Raw genomic sequence first — 17,335 nt, 5'->3', positions numbered from 1 at the left:
TAGGTATGTTTTGTGAGAGCTTGGCTATTTGGTCCAAATTTAAACAAAGTGCCTATTTGGTTGGTGTCCAAACTAGCAATGCGCAAACTTTACCGGAGAATATACCTTTTCCAAACAGTTCCTTGTAGGTTTAAACATATATATGGAGAAAAGAATGTTGCCCTTAAGTATTTTTTTTAGCGAAACACTTCCAAGACTGCGAAAACCAAGTGAAACGGCCGTGCTGAAGAGACAAGAAATTCTTAACAATTACTTAATGATCAAAAGAATACAAGCATCGTTCCAAAACTGCGAAAACCAAGTGAAACGGCCGTGCTGAAGAGACAAGAAATTCTTAACAAGACTATGAACATCCGAGTTTGACGATCTAATTTAGAAAACAAAACTAAGATCTTGAAAATCCCTTCTACTAACTGCCACATCCCGCAGGATTGGACTATAGCTGCACGGGTGCCCTTAAGTAGTTAATAATTCTTAGATGTTTAGTTGAATGCTCAGTCAACTGGGCCAAGCACACGACAGCCGGCATGCGCGAACTACTACAGGTGTAGCCCCTCCCATCGGCCGGCAGGAAGTCACAGTTGAAACCTCGGACATTTGGAAACTACAGACTTTGTGTGTTTCATTGTTATAATCCAAAGGCCTAACAATTGTAGAACAGTGGAAACATCGAACATTCATCTCTTCAGAAACATCGAACAAATGGAAATCGCCAAAGAAGAAACATCGAACAAATCGTTAAGACTATACTGAAGACCCGAAGGACCCGAAGAAAAGTAAACGCAGGCTGCATTGCAATGGACCCTATCTTCCTCGCGTCGGCGGCGGCGACATGGGTGCTCAACAAGCTGCTCGACCGCCTCAGCGACGGCGCCATCAAGGTGCTGCTGAGCACGGAAGGGCTGGACAGGGAGGTCCAGCTCCTCGCGGACGCGCTGCGGCGCGCCAACCTCGTCCTCGGCGCCGTGCCCGCCGGGGCCGCCGCGGGGGTCAGGATCGGGAACGAGCAGCTGGTTGTGCAGATCGCTCAGGTCCAGCAGATGGCGGCCGACCTGGCCAGGCACCTCGACGAGCTCGAGTACTACGGCATCAGGGAAAAGGTATACACGTCGTTGGATTGGGGCGATTTGGTTGGTTTACATTTCAGCGGTGCATCCTCTTTTTTTGGTACTTGCCTTTCGTCCTCAATAAAGTGCATCCGCCAAACATTAGAAATGCAACAACTAATAACTCTTAAAAAAAATGCTACTCCTACTTTTTTTCTTTTGGAAGACCAGGAATCTGTAGTGTGATCTTTTGCCGTTGAGACATGAACATTAATTTGGAATACATATCTACTCTGCATGAGACAAGGAAGAACACAAACTGACTAAGAACGGGAACAGTGTCAAACAAACATAGCGCTGCAGCGTACCATTGAGAAATGTAGCAACTCATAGCTATACTAATAGATATTCCCTGCAAAAAATTGTCCATACAGCGAAAAATATCATGTCAAGGTAGGTCCAAACATGGTTGCAAAGTGAAAACTGTGAAACGTTGAAATTTAAGCGGTATTCTGGCCATTTCTACCATACTCACCTGATTCCAGATACATATCGTAGTATTTCTAATCGGGGTAGCAGTAGTTCTATGATGATTCAAAGAGATGGCAATCTAGTCCATCCCACAACATGCAAACTATTACTATCCCATAAGAGAATAGGAGTGCACATCCATAGTATTCAGTCTGTATACTAAAATGTTTGCTTGTCCGACAGTTGCAATTGAAATTAGCTCTAGTAAGCAAAGAAATATATGTAAAGTAGTTACTATACTCTAATGCCCCTTCATATACTGATATACACAACGCCACTCGTATTTTGAAAAGTGAAATTAGTGTGCATGCCATCAAGAACAAATCAGGATAATGTAGTAGAGATAACCAAAATAAAGGGGCATGCCAAATAAAGGTGTCGAATGAATCGCAACAACAAAGGAAAGATTTGGAAAAACTAATTCTCTAAGCACCACCTCAAAGAGTGATTGCTGTTTTCTCCCAACCCTCTCAAACCATGATCCTTGCCTACACAAAATCTAGTGTTGAGGAATAATCCAGCCTCTAGCCCTCTTCTGCACCCCTTATTGCTTTTACCTTGATTTGTATGAGATCTTGGCTCTTCGGATTAGTATGGTTATGCTTCATGGTTTCCTCGTGATTCCTTTAAAGGTTGTATGAATCCTTATGAGAGTTTGATTATTATAGGATCCTTAGCATCGTCTCTCTATGCCCTAATACAATTCGATTTTTAATAGGATAGCCGATGATATTCTGCTCGATCTTAACTGAGCTGTCCTGAGGCCATTGGCAAAGGCGGTGCTTGATGTGTGTATGTTGCTGTGTGGTATCTTCCTTCCATTATCTAAAATAAATTGACCTATATTTTTCAGTTCAAATAACAAAATTTAAACTTCAGCTTAGTCTCTATTAAGGTGATCCCTGCGCTCTGCTTGGTGCTGACTACAGCTGAATTTTCTCTATATTGATGTTGTTGTGCTCCGTGAAATCTAATTTTCTATTTTGTTTGTTTTGGTCCTGTCCCATCATGTGATACTGAGATACTGATCTCATTTGCATCAGTGAGTACTGATAGAGAGACGGTTCTAATTCTAGCATTTCCCATTTATGATGAACAGATAAAAAGGAAGAACTTCAAGAGCAGCAACCCGTTGGTATCCAAAGTGAAATCTTTTACTGAAGTTGGACAATCAAAGCCAAGAATCAATAGATCTGACATACCACACATAAGAGATACCGTGGAAAATCTGCATAAGATTTGTGATGATGTTCACAATGCCCTTTTGTTAGAGAAACTAGATGGAATTAATCGGGCAACTCGAAAAACAAGCACAGACACACGTGAGGCAGTGGAGAGTTTCACTGAAACTAAGGTGTTCTCAAGGGAAGAGAAGGATGGTATTCTCAAACTAATTAGTAGCAGTGCATCAAGCGGTCAAGAACTTTTAGTTGTTCCAATAGTTGGTGATGGAGGTGTTGGGAAGACAACACTCGCTCGACTAGTTTACCATGACCCAGATGTAAAAGCTAAGTTCAACATCAGGATTTGGGTCTATGTATCTGCGAGCTTTGACGAAGTGAAGCTTACGCAAAGTATTCTGGAACAAATACCTGAATGCGAGCATACAAATACTCAAAACCTCACTGTGCTTCAGCGTGGTATCAAGGAACACTTAACCAAAAGATTTTTACTTGTATTGGATGATATGTGGGAGGAGAGTGAGGGTCGTTGGGACAAGCTGTTGGCACCACTTAGATGTACAGAAGTTAAAGGTAATGTGATTCTGGTAACAACCCGAAAGTTGTCTGTTGCCAGCATAACAAGCAAAATGGAGGAGCACATCAACTTGGATGGTATGAAGGATGATATATTTTGGTGCTTCTTTAAAAGATGCATATTTGGTGATGAGAATTATCAAGGTCAGAAGAAGCTTCAAAAAATTGGAAAGCAAATAGCCACCAAGCTGAAAGGAAATCCATTAGCAGCTAAAAGTGTCAGCACGCTTTTGAGAAGAAATCTTCATGAGGTTCACTGGAGAAAAATTTTGGACAGTGATGAATGGAAGTTACAAAATGGTACAGATGGTATCATACCAGCACTAATGCTCAGTTACAATCACTTGTCCTACCACCTTCAGCTCCTCTTTTCCCATTGTGCTCTGTTTCCAAAAGGTTACAAATTCGATAAGGAACAGCTGATACGTGTATGGATCGCTCTTGGCTTTCTCATTGACGAGAGAAGAAAATTGGAAGATGCAGGAAGTGACAGTTTTGATGATTTGGTAGACCGGAGCTTCTTACAGAAAGATGGGCAGTACTTTGTTGTGCATGATTTAATACATGATGTAGCACGAGAAGTCTCACTATGTGAGTGCCTTACCATTGATGGCTCAGACCATCGGAAAGTTTTCCCATCCATTCGTCATCTTGGCATCTGGACGGAGTTGGTTTATAAGGAAATAAGCATAGAACGTAGTGAGACTTTTGAAGAAAAGCTAGAAGAAATTCAGAATAGTGGTATTCTGAGAAGCTTGGAGAGTTTAATGCTTGTAGGTGTATATGATGAGAACTTCTCTGCAAAGTTTGTGAAGACTCTTCAGCAATCACGTTATGTCCGGGTACTTCAGTTATCTGCAATGCCCTTCAATGCTGACGTGTTGCTATCCAGTGTTAAAAAGTTCATCCATCTTCGCTATTTAGAACTGAGGTCTACCTCTGATATGCGCAACCCTTTGCCTGAGGCCATCTGTAAGCTCTACCACCTACAGGTACTGGACATCATACATTGGAGCGGCCTAGATGATTTGCCAAAGGGTATGAGTAATCTTGTCAACCTCCGCTATTTACTTGTTCCGGAGTCAGGGTCATTGCACTCGAAGATATCAAGAGTTGGAGAACTTAAGTTTCTACAAGAGCTGAATGAGTTCCGGGTGCAGCGAGACAGTGGCTTTGCCATCTCGCAGCTGGAGTACTTAAACGAGATCAGGGGATCGCTTATTATCCTTGATCTTGAGAATGCCACAAAGAAGGAAGAGGCTAATCGTGCAAGGATTAAAGATAAAAAACATCTGAGGACACTTTCACTCTCATGGGGTAGTGCAAGTGGGAATCCTTCTGTTCAGAGAGAAGTAATCGAGGGTCTTAAACCACATGATTACCTCGCACATCTCCATGTCATAAACTATGCTGGTGCTACTCCATCATGGCTGGGAGAAAATTTCTCACTCGGCAATCTAGAAAGCCTCCATCTCCAGGACTGTTCAGCACTGAAGGTTCTTCCACCGTTTGAAGAGTTGCCATTCCTGAAGAAACTACACTTGACTGGTTTGTCATCTCTGAAAGAATTTAATGTTGATTTCAATCGTGGTGGGGTGAGTACAGGCTCCCAGTCATGTGAGGAGGATGAGTTGGAGTTAAGTGAAGTTGAGATAGCGAAGTGTTCAGCTTTAACACGCATAAGGCTTCATTCCTGCAAGGCATTGACCAAGTTAAGTGTGACAGATTGTGGAGCACTATCTTGTCTAGAAGGTTTGCCACCCCCTGATCAACTGAAACACTGTGTTGTCAAAGGATGCCCTCAACTTCCAGCTAATAACATCTCGAGCTGATTATTTGTTGACAAAGCACTCTGAAGAAAATCTGTAAGATGAGGCAACTCCATGAGCTACAACACATGGCACCCTTGTATTTAAGAACATGACTATAGGTGCTTGACTCAAACACCGTCCATCTATATCTACTCGTACCAAGTACACAAATTTCACCAGAGTGGTTGCACTCTACTTTGAATGTTTGCGCTGAAAGAACATGCCTGTTTACTGGCTGGTGGCGGTAAGAACAAAGAATATGTCCACATGAATATTTGGATGCTCCATGTGCTGGCAATAAAATAAGGTGTGTGTTGACGTGTGTAGGCACTCGCTTGCATCTTTTTTTTTTCATGTGGACATATTATTTTCTTGCAGGAAAAATTGGGGATACCACTCTCTCGTTCATAAATACATGATGTTTTGTTCTGAGTCAAATTAAAATTTAACTAAATTATATTCATCATTATATATATCTTCATAGTATGCTTGTTTGATGTATAAATGTTTATTTTTTACAAATTTAATCAAATTTAACTTAGCATTAAATAAAATAACCTTATATTTAAGAACAAAAGTAATTACTACCTCTGTTTGTAAATATAGAAGTCCTAGTTTTGTCTAAATCAAAATTTCTTCAATTGTGACCATGTTTTTTTTGACAGGGCAAGTTTGGGCAAATTTATAGGAAAATCTACTAAGATCAGTACGGAGTAGAATATGAAGTTTATACGGACTATTTCCTCCGTCCCAAAATAAGTCACGTGAATTTGTATAATCCAGGGAGTAGTATTTGTAACAAGTTACAAGAAAAGTGTTTTAAAAGGCTGTCTCCGATTTCTGGCGATGCCTTGGCCTGGCAACCTCCCATTTTTTAAGGTGCCTCCTCATTTCTTAACAGCGATGATGCCTTTTGCCTTTGGCTCACACCCAAACTAGCACGGATAAAGTCAAAACCCTCGGGCTCAAACCCTTACCTTAGCAGCACATCCCTTCCCTTCCCGCCGCCGCCGCTATATGCTTGTGTGCCTCCGGCGAGGCCTCTCGCTCCTCCGGCAGCACCCGCCCCGCTCCCTACCCCCGCTCCTGCCTCGCCCCGCTCGCCTCCTGTCCCTCTCCCCTCTCCGCCTTTCCACCGCGGCGATGGCAGGAGATAAGTCCGCCGCCGGGAAAGATGCGAAGGGGAAGGCGTCGGCTCCGCCCCCGACCGTCGTGCCCGACGGGGCATACCTGGAGGCGGTGACGCAGAAGAGGATCCGCCTCTTCGAGGAGATTCAGTCCAGGCAGGCCCTCGAGCGCCTCAACATCGGCGGCGAGCCCATCAAGTGAGTGCTCCCGCGATCTGCTCGCGCGTCTTTGCTGTATAATTAGCGCAGTGGGTCAACTGGGGGCTGCTGAATTGGAATTCGTGTAGCAGCGTGTGGCTCTGTGCACGTTTGGACATACCCGCTTCATATTTCAGATCGGCTTTCTAAGTCGTTTACCGGGGCAGTTGATTGTTGATGAGACATGAAGATTACACTATTACAGAGGACGAAAATTATCTGAACTTCTGTAGGGTTCAACGAACTTGCATTATCTACCTAGGATGGCACTATGCAGCGCTGAGGATTTGAAGTTTGCAGGGGCGAACTCTTGTCAAAAAAAGATTAAAATATATATTATAGACTACAGTCAACATAACTCTATGTGGACAATTGTATAATGCGAATTTTTTAATATTTTTTATCACTAAAGCTTCACAGATATTTCTTGCTCAATGTAGCATACCGTCAAATCATTCACCGATTATCGTATTTCAAAGATGTCTTTATGATATCAGTGACCGAGAAAACTCTTTCAGCTGACAATGTCATGACATGTGACATGAATCCAAGTCAGAAGAGATGATTAAAAAAATGGAAAAAAAATCAAATGTTGTCTAGATGGAACTAACTTCACCTAAAGACCTCCGAAATTATCACGTGTCATAATCATGACTTCCTTATGATATCAATGTGTTTGGTGTGTCGCTCAGTAGAGAGATAGCCATCCTTAAGGATTGAGGATTAGTGATCCGAGGTGTATATGCTGCACTGATCAATCAATATATTTCCATTCACTTGTCTACAGTTAAAGGACTAGAAACTTGACCTTTTGAGGCTTTGAAAAGCATAAAGATTAGTGTATTTTTTTGGCTGTGGAGGGCATGAGTGGCCATGCTGGGCTATTTCTTTACTGGCCTTTCACTTAACTGTGTTTGGCACAGGCCCATGAAACACAAGGAGATAGTTTGCTTGTCTCCTTCCCGTGACTCACACCCAGGTGTGAGCACGTATTTCTCCAATCCACAATGGCACTATAGAACGGAGCTTGGAGCTCGGCTATGGCTGAGAGTGCATCCAGAGACCCGGGATGGCCGCCCCTGCTTGTCCCTATGCTGGCGCCACCCCTGATACTGAGATCATATGATTTTGAACCTTGGTTTGCAGCCTACTGTTTTTTCCCTTGGTATACCTTCCTTTGGTGTTTAAATTCAAGTACATATGTAATCATCTGCTTTGCATGATGGCAATGAATTCTTCTTGTAATGGTGTTTCCTGCATGTCACTCAGGATAATTCTGCCCGACGGCGCAGTTAAGGAAGGCAAAAAGTGGATATCAACCCCAATGGACATTGCTAAGGGGATATCAAGTGGGTTAGCAGCTAGCTGTTTGATAGCTCAAGTGAATGGAATACTCTGGGATATGGAGAGGCCATTGGAAGGTGACTGTGACTTGAAGTTGTTTAAGTTTGATAGCAATGAAGGGCGTGACACATTCTGGCACTCGAGTGCTCATATTCTTGGAGAAGTGAGTTAAAACCTCCAAAGATATCTTTGAGCCTGATTTTTCGTTACGGGCAAGTTGTGAATTAGTTGCCCGGTGTTTGATTTTCCCAATTCTCTGTTATGGTCCATTCTCAATTCAAGTTTCTCTAATTGAAGTTGTTCACTTGCAGTCTCTAGAGAGGGCGTACGGCTGCAAGCTGTGCATTGGGCCTTGTACTACGAGAGGGGAGGTATGTAGTTAGTCTAAGTTACGGTTAGCACATGAAAATAGGTTAGCCCTGTTTTTCAGTCATTACTCATGTTCTTGATGTTTCCACTTTGCCTTTTAAGGGTTTCTACTATGATGCTCACTACAATGACGTGACACTGAATGATACACATTTTGGTCTCGTTGAGAAACAAGCTCAAAAGGCTGTTGCGGTATGCTCTCATGTTTTATTGAACTGTTTTTACTCAAGCTTTTTGTTGACCCTGACTTTGTGGACACTGTGCAGCAATACAACTTATTTTAATGCAGTACCTTATCTTTATGGCATAAATTGACTGCATTAACAAGTATTTTGCTTCAACTCAACTCTGCAGGAAAAGCAACCATTTGAACGCATTGAAGTCTCCAGGGCTGAAGCTCTTGAAATTTTTGCCGAAAATCAATTTAAGGTAGCCTTCCTCATTCATATCTTGCTTCTTTCAAGCTTTTATATTATCAAATTATCAAATTGCTGCATGTAGCATATCTGAGAAATTGTACTCATGTTCTTGATTATTTTTTAACTGTATGCTCAGGTTGAAATCATTAATGAATTGCCCGAGGACAAGACCATTACAGTGTACAGATGTGGTCCTTTAGTCGACCTTTGCCGTGGCCCCCACATACCAAATACTTCTTTTGTTAAAGCGTTTGCTTGCCTCAAGGTCATTTTTCTTTGGTTATGCATTGAGCTCCAGGTTCTGTTGATGAAGTTGAGTACTAAAGATCTGAATTTTCATGTAAATATTAGGCTTCAGCATCATATTGGAGGGGGAAAGCAGACCGTGAGAGCCTACAGAGAGTATATGGAATTTCTTTCCCTGATTCTAAACGTCTCAAGGTACGACATAAAATTTCTGCTCCATGGATGATGTGGAAACTGGTGTGCGCCCAATGTATATTATCCTTGAATTTTCGCTAGCATCTTTGTTTTTTTTGTGTTGCGGTCAGTTGATTTGCACAACACTGCACGGCAGCTGTGTCCTTGTGGAGACATATTATGCCTTCAATTGGTCAGCTCAGACAAAGTCCCTGGTCTAAAAGATGGTTACATCAAAGACAGCATAGTCCTTCTGAATTTTAATTTTAGATATATATTCATATTTTCTTAATATTTCCATGTTATCAACGGCTTATTCTGTTTCTCATACATATTTATTGCTTGATAATCTGCAGGAATATCAACATATGATAGAGGAAGCTAAGAAGCGTGATCATAGGTTATTAGGGCAGTCTCAGGAACTCTTCTTTTTCCATCCACTTAGGTACGTTAGCATTTCCAGTTCTATTTTATTCTCTTCCATACCTTAGTTTCTAGATCTTTGCTTGCTGGCCTACCATAAGAATAGCTCTTTGATGAACTTTGCAACTATGCAGCCCAGGAAGCTGCTTCTTCCTTCCACATGGTGCTATAATATATAACAAATTGATGGATTTTTTGCGAGGGCAGTATAGAGAGAGAGGCTACCAAGAGGTCGGAATTAATTTACTATATAGCACTTATCTTCCTAGACTATGGATAGCTGAACAACTCTCTGTGTTTTTGTTTTCTCCTATGTTTGTATATTTATTAGGTCTTGAGTCCAAACATTTACAATATGCAACTTTGGGAAACCTCTGGACATGCTGCAAACTACAAGGAGAACATGTTTGTTTTTGAGGTAAGGACATCGGCATATGCTACAGCAGAATCATAAGTGTCATGCTATAGATTAATATCATTGGCGGTTATGACCTTTATGGGTGCCCGTTGGTTTTCTTCTTGTGCAGATTGAGAAACAAGAATTTGGCCTTAAGCCAATGAATTGTCCTGGTCATTGCCTAATGTTTGACCACAAGGTCCGTTCATATAGAGGTAAGCTCCTCTCTTGCTATACTTGTTCCTGGATGTGATCTTGGTCAAGTTAAAGCTGCAAGGTATGGAAACTAGGTCTACTAGAGGGCATACACACTAGGTACTCTCACCGGTTACAAGAAAAATCAAGTGCAAGGCTGAGTAGGCGAGTACTTTAATTACCCATATAATCGCTACAGGTTTAGGCACGTATTCGATATTGGTTACCTAGTTTCAATACCTTGCAAAATCATCGTTCTAGTTATCTTAAAGCTTCTTCCTTTCTGAACTAATTTTCCTGCGATATTTTATGCTGTCTTTCTATTTAATTCGTACTGTGAGTTGCACATTTATTATATATATGGCGGTTGGTGCTCTGTCTCATTGGCATTTGGTGAACTGCTTTTCTATAAATAAAAATATCTCACGGTACCGTGTATCATGCACCTACCATCCAAAAGCTGAAATTGATGGAGAAAGGTAGACACTATATTTGAACCCCAATCCATCATGTTTATGCTACTCTAGGACTTATATGTGGGATCAAATTAGTTCACAGTTTTGTTAATTAATATTGTGTCCGCTGGGTCTTGAACTGGAGACCTCTTGGCTCTAATACCATATTGAGTTGCATCCTCCAACCAGTTCAGCCAACTCGAAATGATGGAAAAAGTTGGGCACTATATAACAAACGCACGGTGCGAAACAATTCCCTTTCTTAGAAGCCAGCCTTTTCTATGTAGAAATACCTGGTCTCCAAATTAAAGACGATTAGTTTTGACTCCAATTTATGTTTAGTACTCAAATCAAGTCAACCTCCACACGCACAATTTCAGCTATTACTTGCCTACTGCATTAAGTTGCCATTATCTAAGGGACTCTTTGGGGAATCTTATCTGCTGCTGTACTCATGTGGATTTGACAAATTTGGTGTCTAATTCTAGCAAATTTGTTTAATTAAATGCTGCAGAGTTACCTCTCCGCATGGCTGATTTTGGAGTTCTGCACAGAAACGAGCTTAGTGGTGCACTTACAGGTTTGACACGTGTCAGAAGATTCCAGCAGGTAAAGGCTAATTGTGATCCCATGAATTTTTAGTTTCCAAGATAAAATATTGTTTTTGATTAACTATATACTTTGGTCATCATTTTTATTTATGTCCCTTGCAGGATGATGCCCATATATTTTGCACAGAGAGCCAAGTAAGTTTGTGATTTACATAGACCATGTGTTTTTCATCCTTTTTAGAAGAGTAGTGATGCATTGGAATTGTGTTGATCATTTTGCTCTATGACATTTAGGCGTTGTTTGGCACAGGTGGATTTCACGGGATTTCTACAGAATTTGGGGGATTGTAGTTCATGTTTAATTAGAATCCCCAGAATTCCTCAAAATCCTGTGAAATCCACCTGTGCCAAACAAGCCCTTAGGCTTTCTGATATTTCCAGCAGGTTCAGAGTTCAGTTTTGCATCCACAGAGTTGCTCAGTGTGTCTACCAATTACCATGACTTACTTTTTTTGACAGTAGCTGTATTGTGGTTTGGATTAGTTTAGTGCTTGAGATGATTTCTCAGTTTGTATTACCGTTTATAAGTTGTTTCATTGTTGCAGATCAAGGCTGAAGTTAGGGGTTGTTTGGATTTCATCGATTACGTTTACGGAATATTTGGGTTTAAGTATGAATTGGAGTTATCAACGGTAATCATCTCTAACAAATTGTTGATGGTTATGGGTTTAATATATGGGCCTAAACCTACTGCTCGATTGACCTTGTCAATATATGTACAGAATAACCTCAATCAAATTGTTGATGGTCATTATTCATCCTCCAATCTGTTCAAAAGAGTCTCACGAATGTTTATTTTTTCAGAGACCAGAGAAATACTTAGGTGACATCGAGACCTGGAACAAAGCAGAGCAACAACTGACAGAAGCCCTGGATGAGTTTGGGAAACCATGGAAGGTACTGTTTGCATCACTCAGTGCTGCTAGATGTTTGGTATATGGCTAACTTTGCTACAGCTAAGCTTACAAAAGTGTGGCTTAACAACATCCATGCCACGATTATGGCAATATTTGGCGAAAGTTGTATGATAATCAACCATTTATGAACAATAAAAAGTGTGGCATGCCATGGTTCTGGTGCAAAGCAAACACATGCCTAAGAAACTGTGGAGTGCCTAAGGTTAGGCATGGCAGATTGTGGATGAGAACCAAACAGGCTCTTAGAATGGCAATTGGGGGCTCACCAAATTATTCTATCATCTTTATTTGCTCCTCATTTTACACTTTCACTACAGGCCTTGCATAAAATTGTTGTTCGGTTGACCGTTGTTTATTCCTCCTTGGCTGACATTGTAGAAAAAACTATTGATGAAAGTAGGTTATACTTTCTGTTGATCTTCAATGGTAGAAATGTAATATGCATTTTGTATATTTGAGTGATATCTGATGAGCGAAAGCTGTAAACATATTTCATGCTGGTGGATAGCAGTTATCTGTTCTTGCAACCTCAAGTTACTAATGCTTAATATCTAGGGAGTATATTATTTCTAATTCATCTTGTGACTGATTTGATTTATATCAGTACTATCATGCTAGTATTTACTTCAGTGTTCAAATTGCTATTGAAAGAAACTGCCAGGACTTGGCTGTTTCTTAGGGGCTGTTTGCTTTACAACCAATACCTGCCGTGCCAAAAAATTGGCTTGCCAATGGTATTTGGATGTTGTTTGGATGAGAACCAAAAAGTTGGCTCGCCCAGGTCATCTTGGGCGCGCTCGTGCTGCTCCAGCGGAAACGTTGGCGAAAACGAGGGCGGCGAAAACCTTCGCCAACGAATTGGCAGGGCGCTCTACCTCTGACCCTTGGTGGGCCCCAGCCTTTTTCTATATTTTTTTCTTGCTAAATCTTTTTCTCTGGCTGTGCAACGAAACAGAGCATCGGTACCTTGACCTTCTCTCATTTCTCAAGTCCATCGGTGGAAAACTCTAGCTACTTTTCTTTTATCTTTGTCTATTCTTTTTTATAACCCATGATTTATCTCTAAATCTTGTCTGCTACCTCACGAACCGAGAAATAGATCAAGCCAAATGTTTGAGTACTAAGTTTGTTGCAAACCAAATGTAAATCTAAAAATTTTGCCAAATTTTTTTGGCTACAAACCAAACAACATCTACTTACCAAAATATTGGTCATGCCCTTGTTTTGGTCATGCCAACATTTGCCAAAATTTTGGTGGGGCAGACTGGGGCTCAAACCAAACAGGCCCTTAACCCATGAATCCCAGTACTCACATAGATGTTTGTGTGCAGATCAATGAAGGGGATGGTGCTTTCTATGGTCCAAAAATAGATATTGGTGTGTTTGATGCCCTCAAGAGGAAATTTCAATGTGCAACCCTACAGGTTTCTCTTTAATGTTATCTTGACATCAATTGTAGAGAATAAAATTTGCTTGTATTGACCTTTATTGTCTGTTACAGCTCGATTTTCAGCTGCCCCTTCGCTTCAAGTTGAGTTACTCGGCAGAGGATGAAGCCAAGCTTGAGAGGCCTGTGATGATACACAGGGCAATACTGGGATCAGTTGAAAGGATGTTTGCCATTCTTTTGGAGCACTACAATGGAAAATGGCCATTGTGGTTAAGCCCTCGCCAAGCCATTGTTTGCTGTGTGTCTTCCAATTCCTTAGAATATGCAAAAGAGGTAAATAGTCCTTGTATCTGAAATTTGAGTAACTCCATAGCTCTTCTCTGTGCTAACTAAAATCTCCTGCCTGAGTATTTTCCACTTGGTTGCCCTTACCCTCTCCGTCTCCCTCTCTCTCTCTCTGATTCAGTCACAATGTTTGACATGTCTCTTTCTTTTATGACTTTCGGAATTGACCTGTTGTCCCTATGGGTTCACTGTTTCAAAATTTTCTAAAAACATTATGAATGTATTGTTTTAGTGCATGTAGTAGATCCATTTTCTATATTGGATCTTTTCCAGACGTGCATCAATATGCGGTTGGTTCACCCCCACCCATCTAAAAGAGCACCTTAAAACCTCTCATTGCTGGTGTTGCTTGTCTGTAATTCTCCAAAATGCACTAATCCTCACTAAGGTCAATCTGGCAGAGTTACTTCCTGTTGGCAGATTTGAGCAGATTTTTGGGTGGGGAAGATCTGTTTTAGTCTGATCGTCGAAGCTTTGAACTTTTAAGGAGTTCCAGAAAACTTTAGTCTTTAGGTTATGGTTCTAGTTTTTTTGTTGTTTGAAATGTTTTGCCTGGTTTCACTAGAATGTAGGATGCAGGTCAACCTTTTGGCCATAAAGGGGGGCTTAACCACAGATGTGGGTTTCTTATGGGCCTTTGAAAAGTTATTTTTCTTGTTTACTATTGGTCTTTGAAACTTGTGGTTGCTCAGGGTCTTGGAAAAAAAAATAGATCTCTTCAACGTAGTGAGGATGATTTGAAATTAGTCTCATGATGAATTGGTGAAATCAATTTGGATTGTTTCTATTGTGTTCTTGTTTAATCATACTACGTCGATCTTTTTCATTTATGTAAAACATCAGCATAACATTCAAAGTTCATATAGACTTTGTTTAATTAGGCTCTATTTGGCTTAAGGGATTCCAAAAGACACTGGATGTACTAGTATTGGAACTATGTGATTTTATATTGTAATCATAACATAAATATTTGACAGTCATATCAAATGTTTTCCATAACAATCAGATTTTCACAACATAAGTAAAATTATATATGTACTTATTTTTGGACACTTGGTGACTAAGCACTTTGTTTCTCATGTTCAGGTTCATGCTAAGATACATGCAGCTGGTTTTCATGTTGACATCGATATGACTGATAGAACAATTCAAAAGAAGGTAGCTAGATATTTCATCTTGGCAGAGTTCCTTTCTATTCTTGTACCATGTGCATATTTTGTCATTTGTTTATACTCTCTGAAGGGCAAAACATGGAATTATGGCAGAGTAAGTTGATTTGAAAGGACTGTATCTCATTAGAAATCAGATGAAGTTTTCTTTAAAAAATCATATATGTATAATACTCCGTATATTGGGAGTGCACACAAACACTTGTGCAGAGATATGATTATGTGCGTATTATTTTGTTCTAACATTTGTGCATCTATTTTTAAAAGTACACAAGCAAAAGGGGTTCATATGGACTTAGATTCACAAAATTCGCATCATTAGAATGGTTATAGTCAATTTTCATTATTGCAGGTACGAGAGGCTCAATTAGCCCAATTCAACTACATTCTTGTCGTAGGTGCAAAAGAGGCTGAGACTGGAAAGGTTTGACTTTGCACCCATTTAGAAATTGAACCTACATATCTGTTTTGTTTGACAAAATTCAAATATTAGGTTGATATGATGGGCTGTTTAATAGTACAAATCATCATTCTCATCACAAATCGTAGCATGAAATATCTATTGCTGAGTATTAGCAAGCACGGCTATCAAATCTGCCACCTTGGATAATTGCTAGGAATTTCATTATACATCACTTGAATATTTATCATGTGTGTATTTTACTATTATAAAGTGTATAGTTGTATGAATTTTGAAATTTTAAGGGCTTAAGACCATGCAAGTCCGTGCGTAACTCCTTCCTTTAAAGATTTGAAGCAGCAATACACTTCACATAAACAACAATATAAACCCATGTGGAAATAATATAGCCTGATTGATTTTTGCCTCTTCCCATAATGCTGAATTATCTGCATGGCTTATTCTGTTGCAGGTCGTCCTTAGGGTACGAGACAAGGCAGAACTATCCACAGAAAGCATTGCTGACGTCATCACACGTTTTAGTGATGAAATAGCTTCTTTCCAGTGATTTAGATTTCACGTCCTCGCTGCATGTACACCCAGTTTGTAGTTTTGATGCAGTCTGAAGTGAATAACACAGAATCGTGCTATCTTTGTAACGTTGTCAAAAGCATACCTGATTGTCTTTCATTAACTAGAAAGTGTGGTACTCTTTCCAACCTTTATCAAAATGTCATCGCAACCTTCTGTGAACAATGCATGTGTGTGTAGGCACTAGGCAGGGTCTCTTCGGACGGTCGACCTATATGACCAGAGGACACCGGTTAAAATCGCACTTACCTTCGGGGTGTGCTCTCTGCGACCGGCATTGTTGGCCATGGCCATGCACCTTCCTGGTCTGCGCCCTACTGAACTTCTCGTAAATGATCACTCAAAAAACTTATCGTATATGAAGGACGACCCCCTAAAAAGTGTGGCCGGGACGAACAAATTAACCCTAAGACTTTGTATTTTGCACCTGAGCTGAGGTAGGTTCATGTCTCAGACTTGGCATCGATGTTTGTATTTCTTGAAGTTATTACAGGCTTTAAAAAAAGACTTTGTATTTCTCTTCTCTGAAGGCATCTACGCCGTTGCTTCGGTTTCTTTTTTTGTTGTTGATCTGATCTGTTGTTCCGGAATGATCTTCTTGGCCTCTTGGGTGGTGCGCGGCCCGCGGTTAGATCGGTGGGAATTATCTCGAATCGGAGGCCGCTCTTGCACATAGACTCGGCGGCGGCGGGGCAGTGGCAACTCGGCGGCGGCAGCGCTGCAGCGACTACACATCCGGGCCTCCAGCACCTTCCATGGCGAGCTAATTCTCTCCGGTGAGTTTCTCTTTCTCATATTCTTTCGCGCTCTAGGCCTCTACTCCTTGCTAGGGTTCCTGAGTTCTTGGGTATATCTTCGATGGCAGGCGCTGGCAATGGCCGAAGGCTGATCTTGCTCAGACGGATGGTGGCAAGTAGGGTTCACATTAGTTCATTGGTGTTTATCCCCTTGGCGGACTGGCGGACTGTGTTCTTGGTATTTATCACTTGAGTTGTAATCTGCATGTTTTAAACCAACAATTGAGTTCAGATTGAAGGTTATAATCGTCATTTATTTTGCGCAAAATGGTTATAAACTTTATTACCTTGGCGATAAAATGTTCATATGTTTTTTGTGTAGTTTTGCAGTACTGTGGACTTGCACTCTCTCTCTTTTCTTACCAACAAGGAGAATATCAGAAGGTAGCATTTTATCACTGAAAGTTCAGTCAGAATATAAATGACTTTCAATACTTAGTTTATACGGATTAATGAGACGAAGTTAGTAAAGAATAGGGTAGTAGTCTAACAGATACATACAATTTTCTGAATGCGGTGAAATTGCACAAATGGTGATTGCATTATTAGTTTATTACGGTAGCAATGCACATGGCTAATTCTGAGTACAAAACAGTTCAGACCATGGTCGAAGATGTCGTGAT

At 40.7% G+C, this 17,335-nt stretch overlaps 2 protein-coding genes across 3 annotated transcripts; both read left to right on the top strand.

Annotated features, from left to right (window-relative positions):
- Positions 1 to 964: 964 nt before the first annotated feature.
- LOC100821419 (putative disease resistance protein RGA3) lies at positions 965 to 6,008 on the top strand. 2 transcript variants are annotated; one of them, XR_001406910.2, is made up of 3 exons: positions 965 to 1,100; positions 2,677 to 5,452; positions 5,811 to 6,008. XR_001406910.2 is itself a non-coding variant. In XM_014900839.2 (2 exons), the coding sequence occupies exons 1-2, from the start codon at positions 1,041 to 1,043 to the stop codon at positions 5,164 to 5,166; spliced, it is 2,550 nt and encodes an 849-aa protein (XP_014756325.2). In that variant the 5' UTR covers positions 965 to 1,040; the 3' UTR covers positions 5,167 to 5,501. The 2 variants fall into 2 exon arrangements, 1 of the variants encoding a protein (XP_014756325.2); XM_014900839.2 differs by lacking the exon at positions 5,811 to 6,008 and having other exon boundaries at positions 2,677 to 5,501.
- Positions 6,009 to 6,069: 61 nt separating this feature from the next.
- LOC100821121 (threonine--tRNA ligase, mitochondrial 1) lies at positions 6,070 to 16,080 on the top strand. Its single transcript, XM_003573621.4, has 20 exons — positions 6,070 to 6,470; positions 7,740 to 7,977; positions 8,126 to 8,185; positions 8,286 to 8,375; positions 8,538 to 8,612; positions 8,739 to 8,867; positions 8,954 to 9,043; positions 9,379 to 9,467; positions 9,580 to 9,676; positions 9,777 to 9,863; positions 9,973 to 10,057; positions 11,007 to 11,101; positions 11,206 to 11,238; positions 11,649 to 11,735; positions 11,908 to 12,000; positions 13,352 to 13,444; positions 13,522 to 13,743; positions 14,842 to 14,913; positions 15,277 to 15,348; positions 15,797 to 16,080. The coding sequence occupies exons 1-20, from the start codon at positions 6,163 to 6,165 to the stop codon at positions 15,890 to 15,892; spliced, it is 2,211 nt and encodes a 736-aa protein (XP_003573669.1). The 5' UTR covers positions 6,070 to 6,162; the 3' UTR covers positions 15,893 to 16,080.
- The last annotated feature ends 1,255 nt before the right edge of the window (positions 16,081 to 17,335 follow it).

This window comes from Brachypodium distachyon, chromosome 3 (assembly GCF_000005505.3).
Source record: "Brachypodium distachyon strain Bd21 chromosome 3, Brachypodium_distachyon_v3.0, whole genome shotgun sequence".
NCBI classification, from domain to species: Eukaryota; Viridiplantae; Streptophyta; class Magnoliopsida; order Poales; family Poaceae; genus Brachypodium; species Brachypodium distachyon.
This window is presented reverse-complemented; position numbering and strand designations above follow the sequence as displayed.

Excerpts from the sequence above, each read along its gene's own strand:
- LOC100821419 (XM_014900839.2), top strand. The coding sequence starts at position 1,041 with ATGGCGGCCGACCTGGCCAGGCACCTCGACGAGCTCGAGTACTACGGC. Across the intron at positions 1,101-2,676 it reads ACTACGGCATCAGGGAAAAG|ATAAAAAGGAAGAACTTCAA; the intron begins GTATACACGTCG and ends TATGATGAACAG.
- LOC100821121 (XM_003573621.4), top strand. The coding sequence starts at position 6,163 with ATGCTTGTGTGCCTCCGGCGAGGCCTCTCGCTCCTCCGGCAGCACCCG. Across the intron at positions 8,868-8,953 it reads AAGCGTTTGCTTGCCTCAAG|GCTTCAGCATCATATTGGAG; the intron begins GTCATTTTTCTT and ends TGTAAATATTAG. Across the intron at positions 9,677-9,776 it reads GAGAGAGAGGCTACCAAGAG|GTCTTGAGTCCAAACATTTA; the intron begins GTCGGAATTAAT and ends TATATTTATTAG.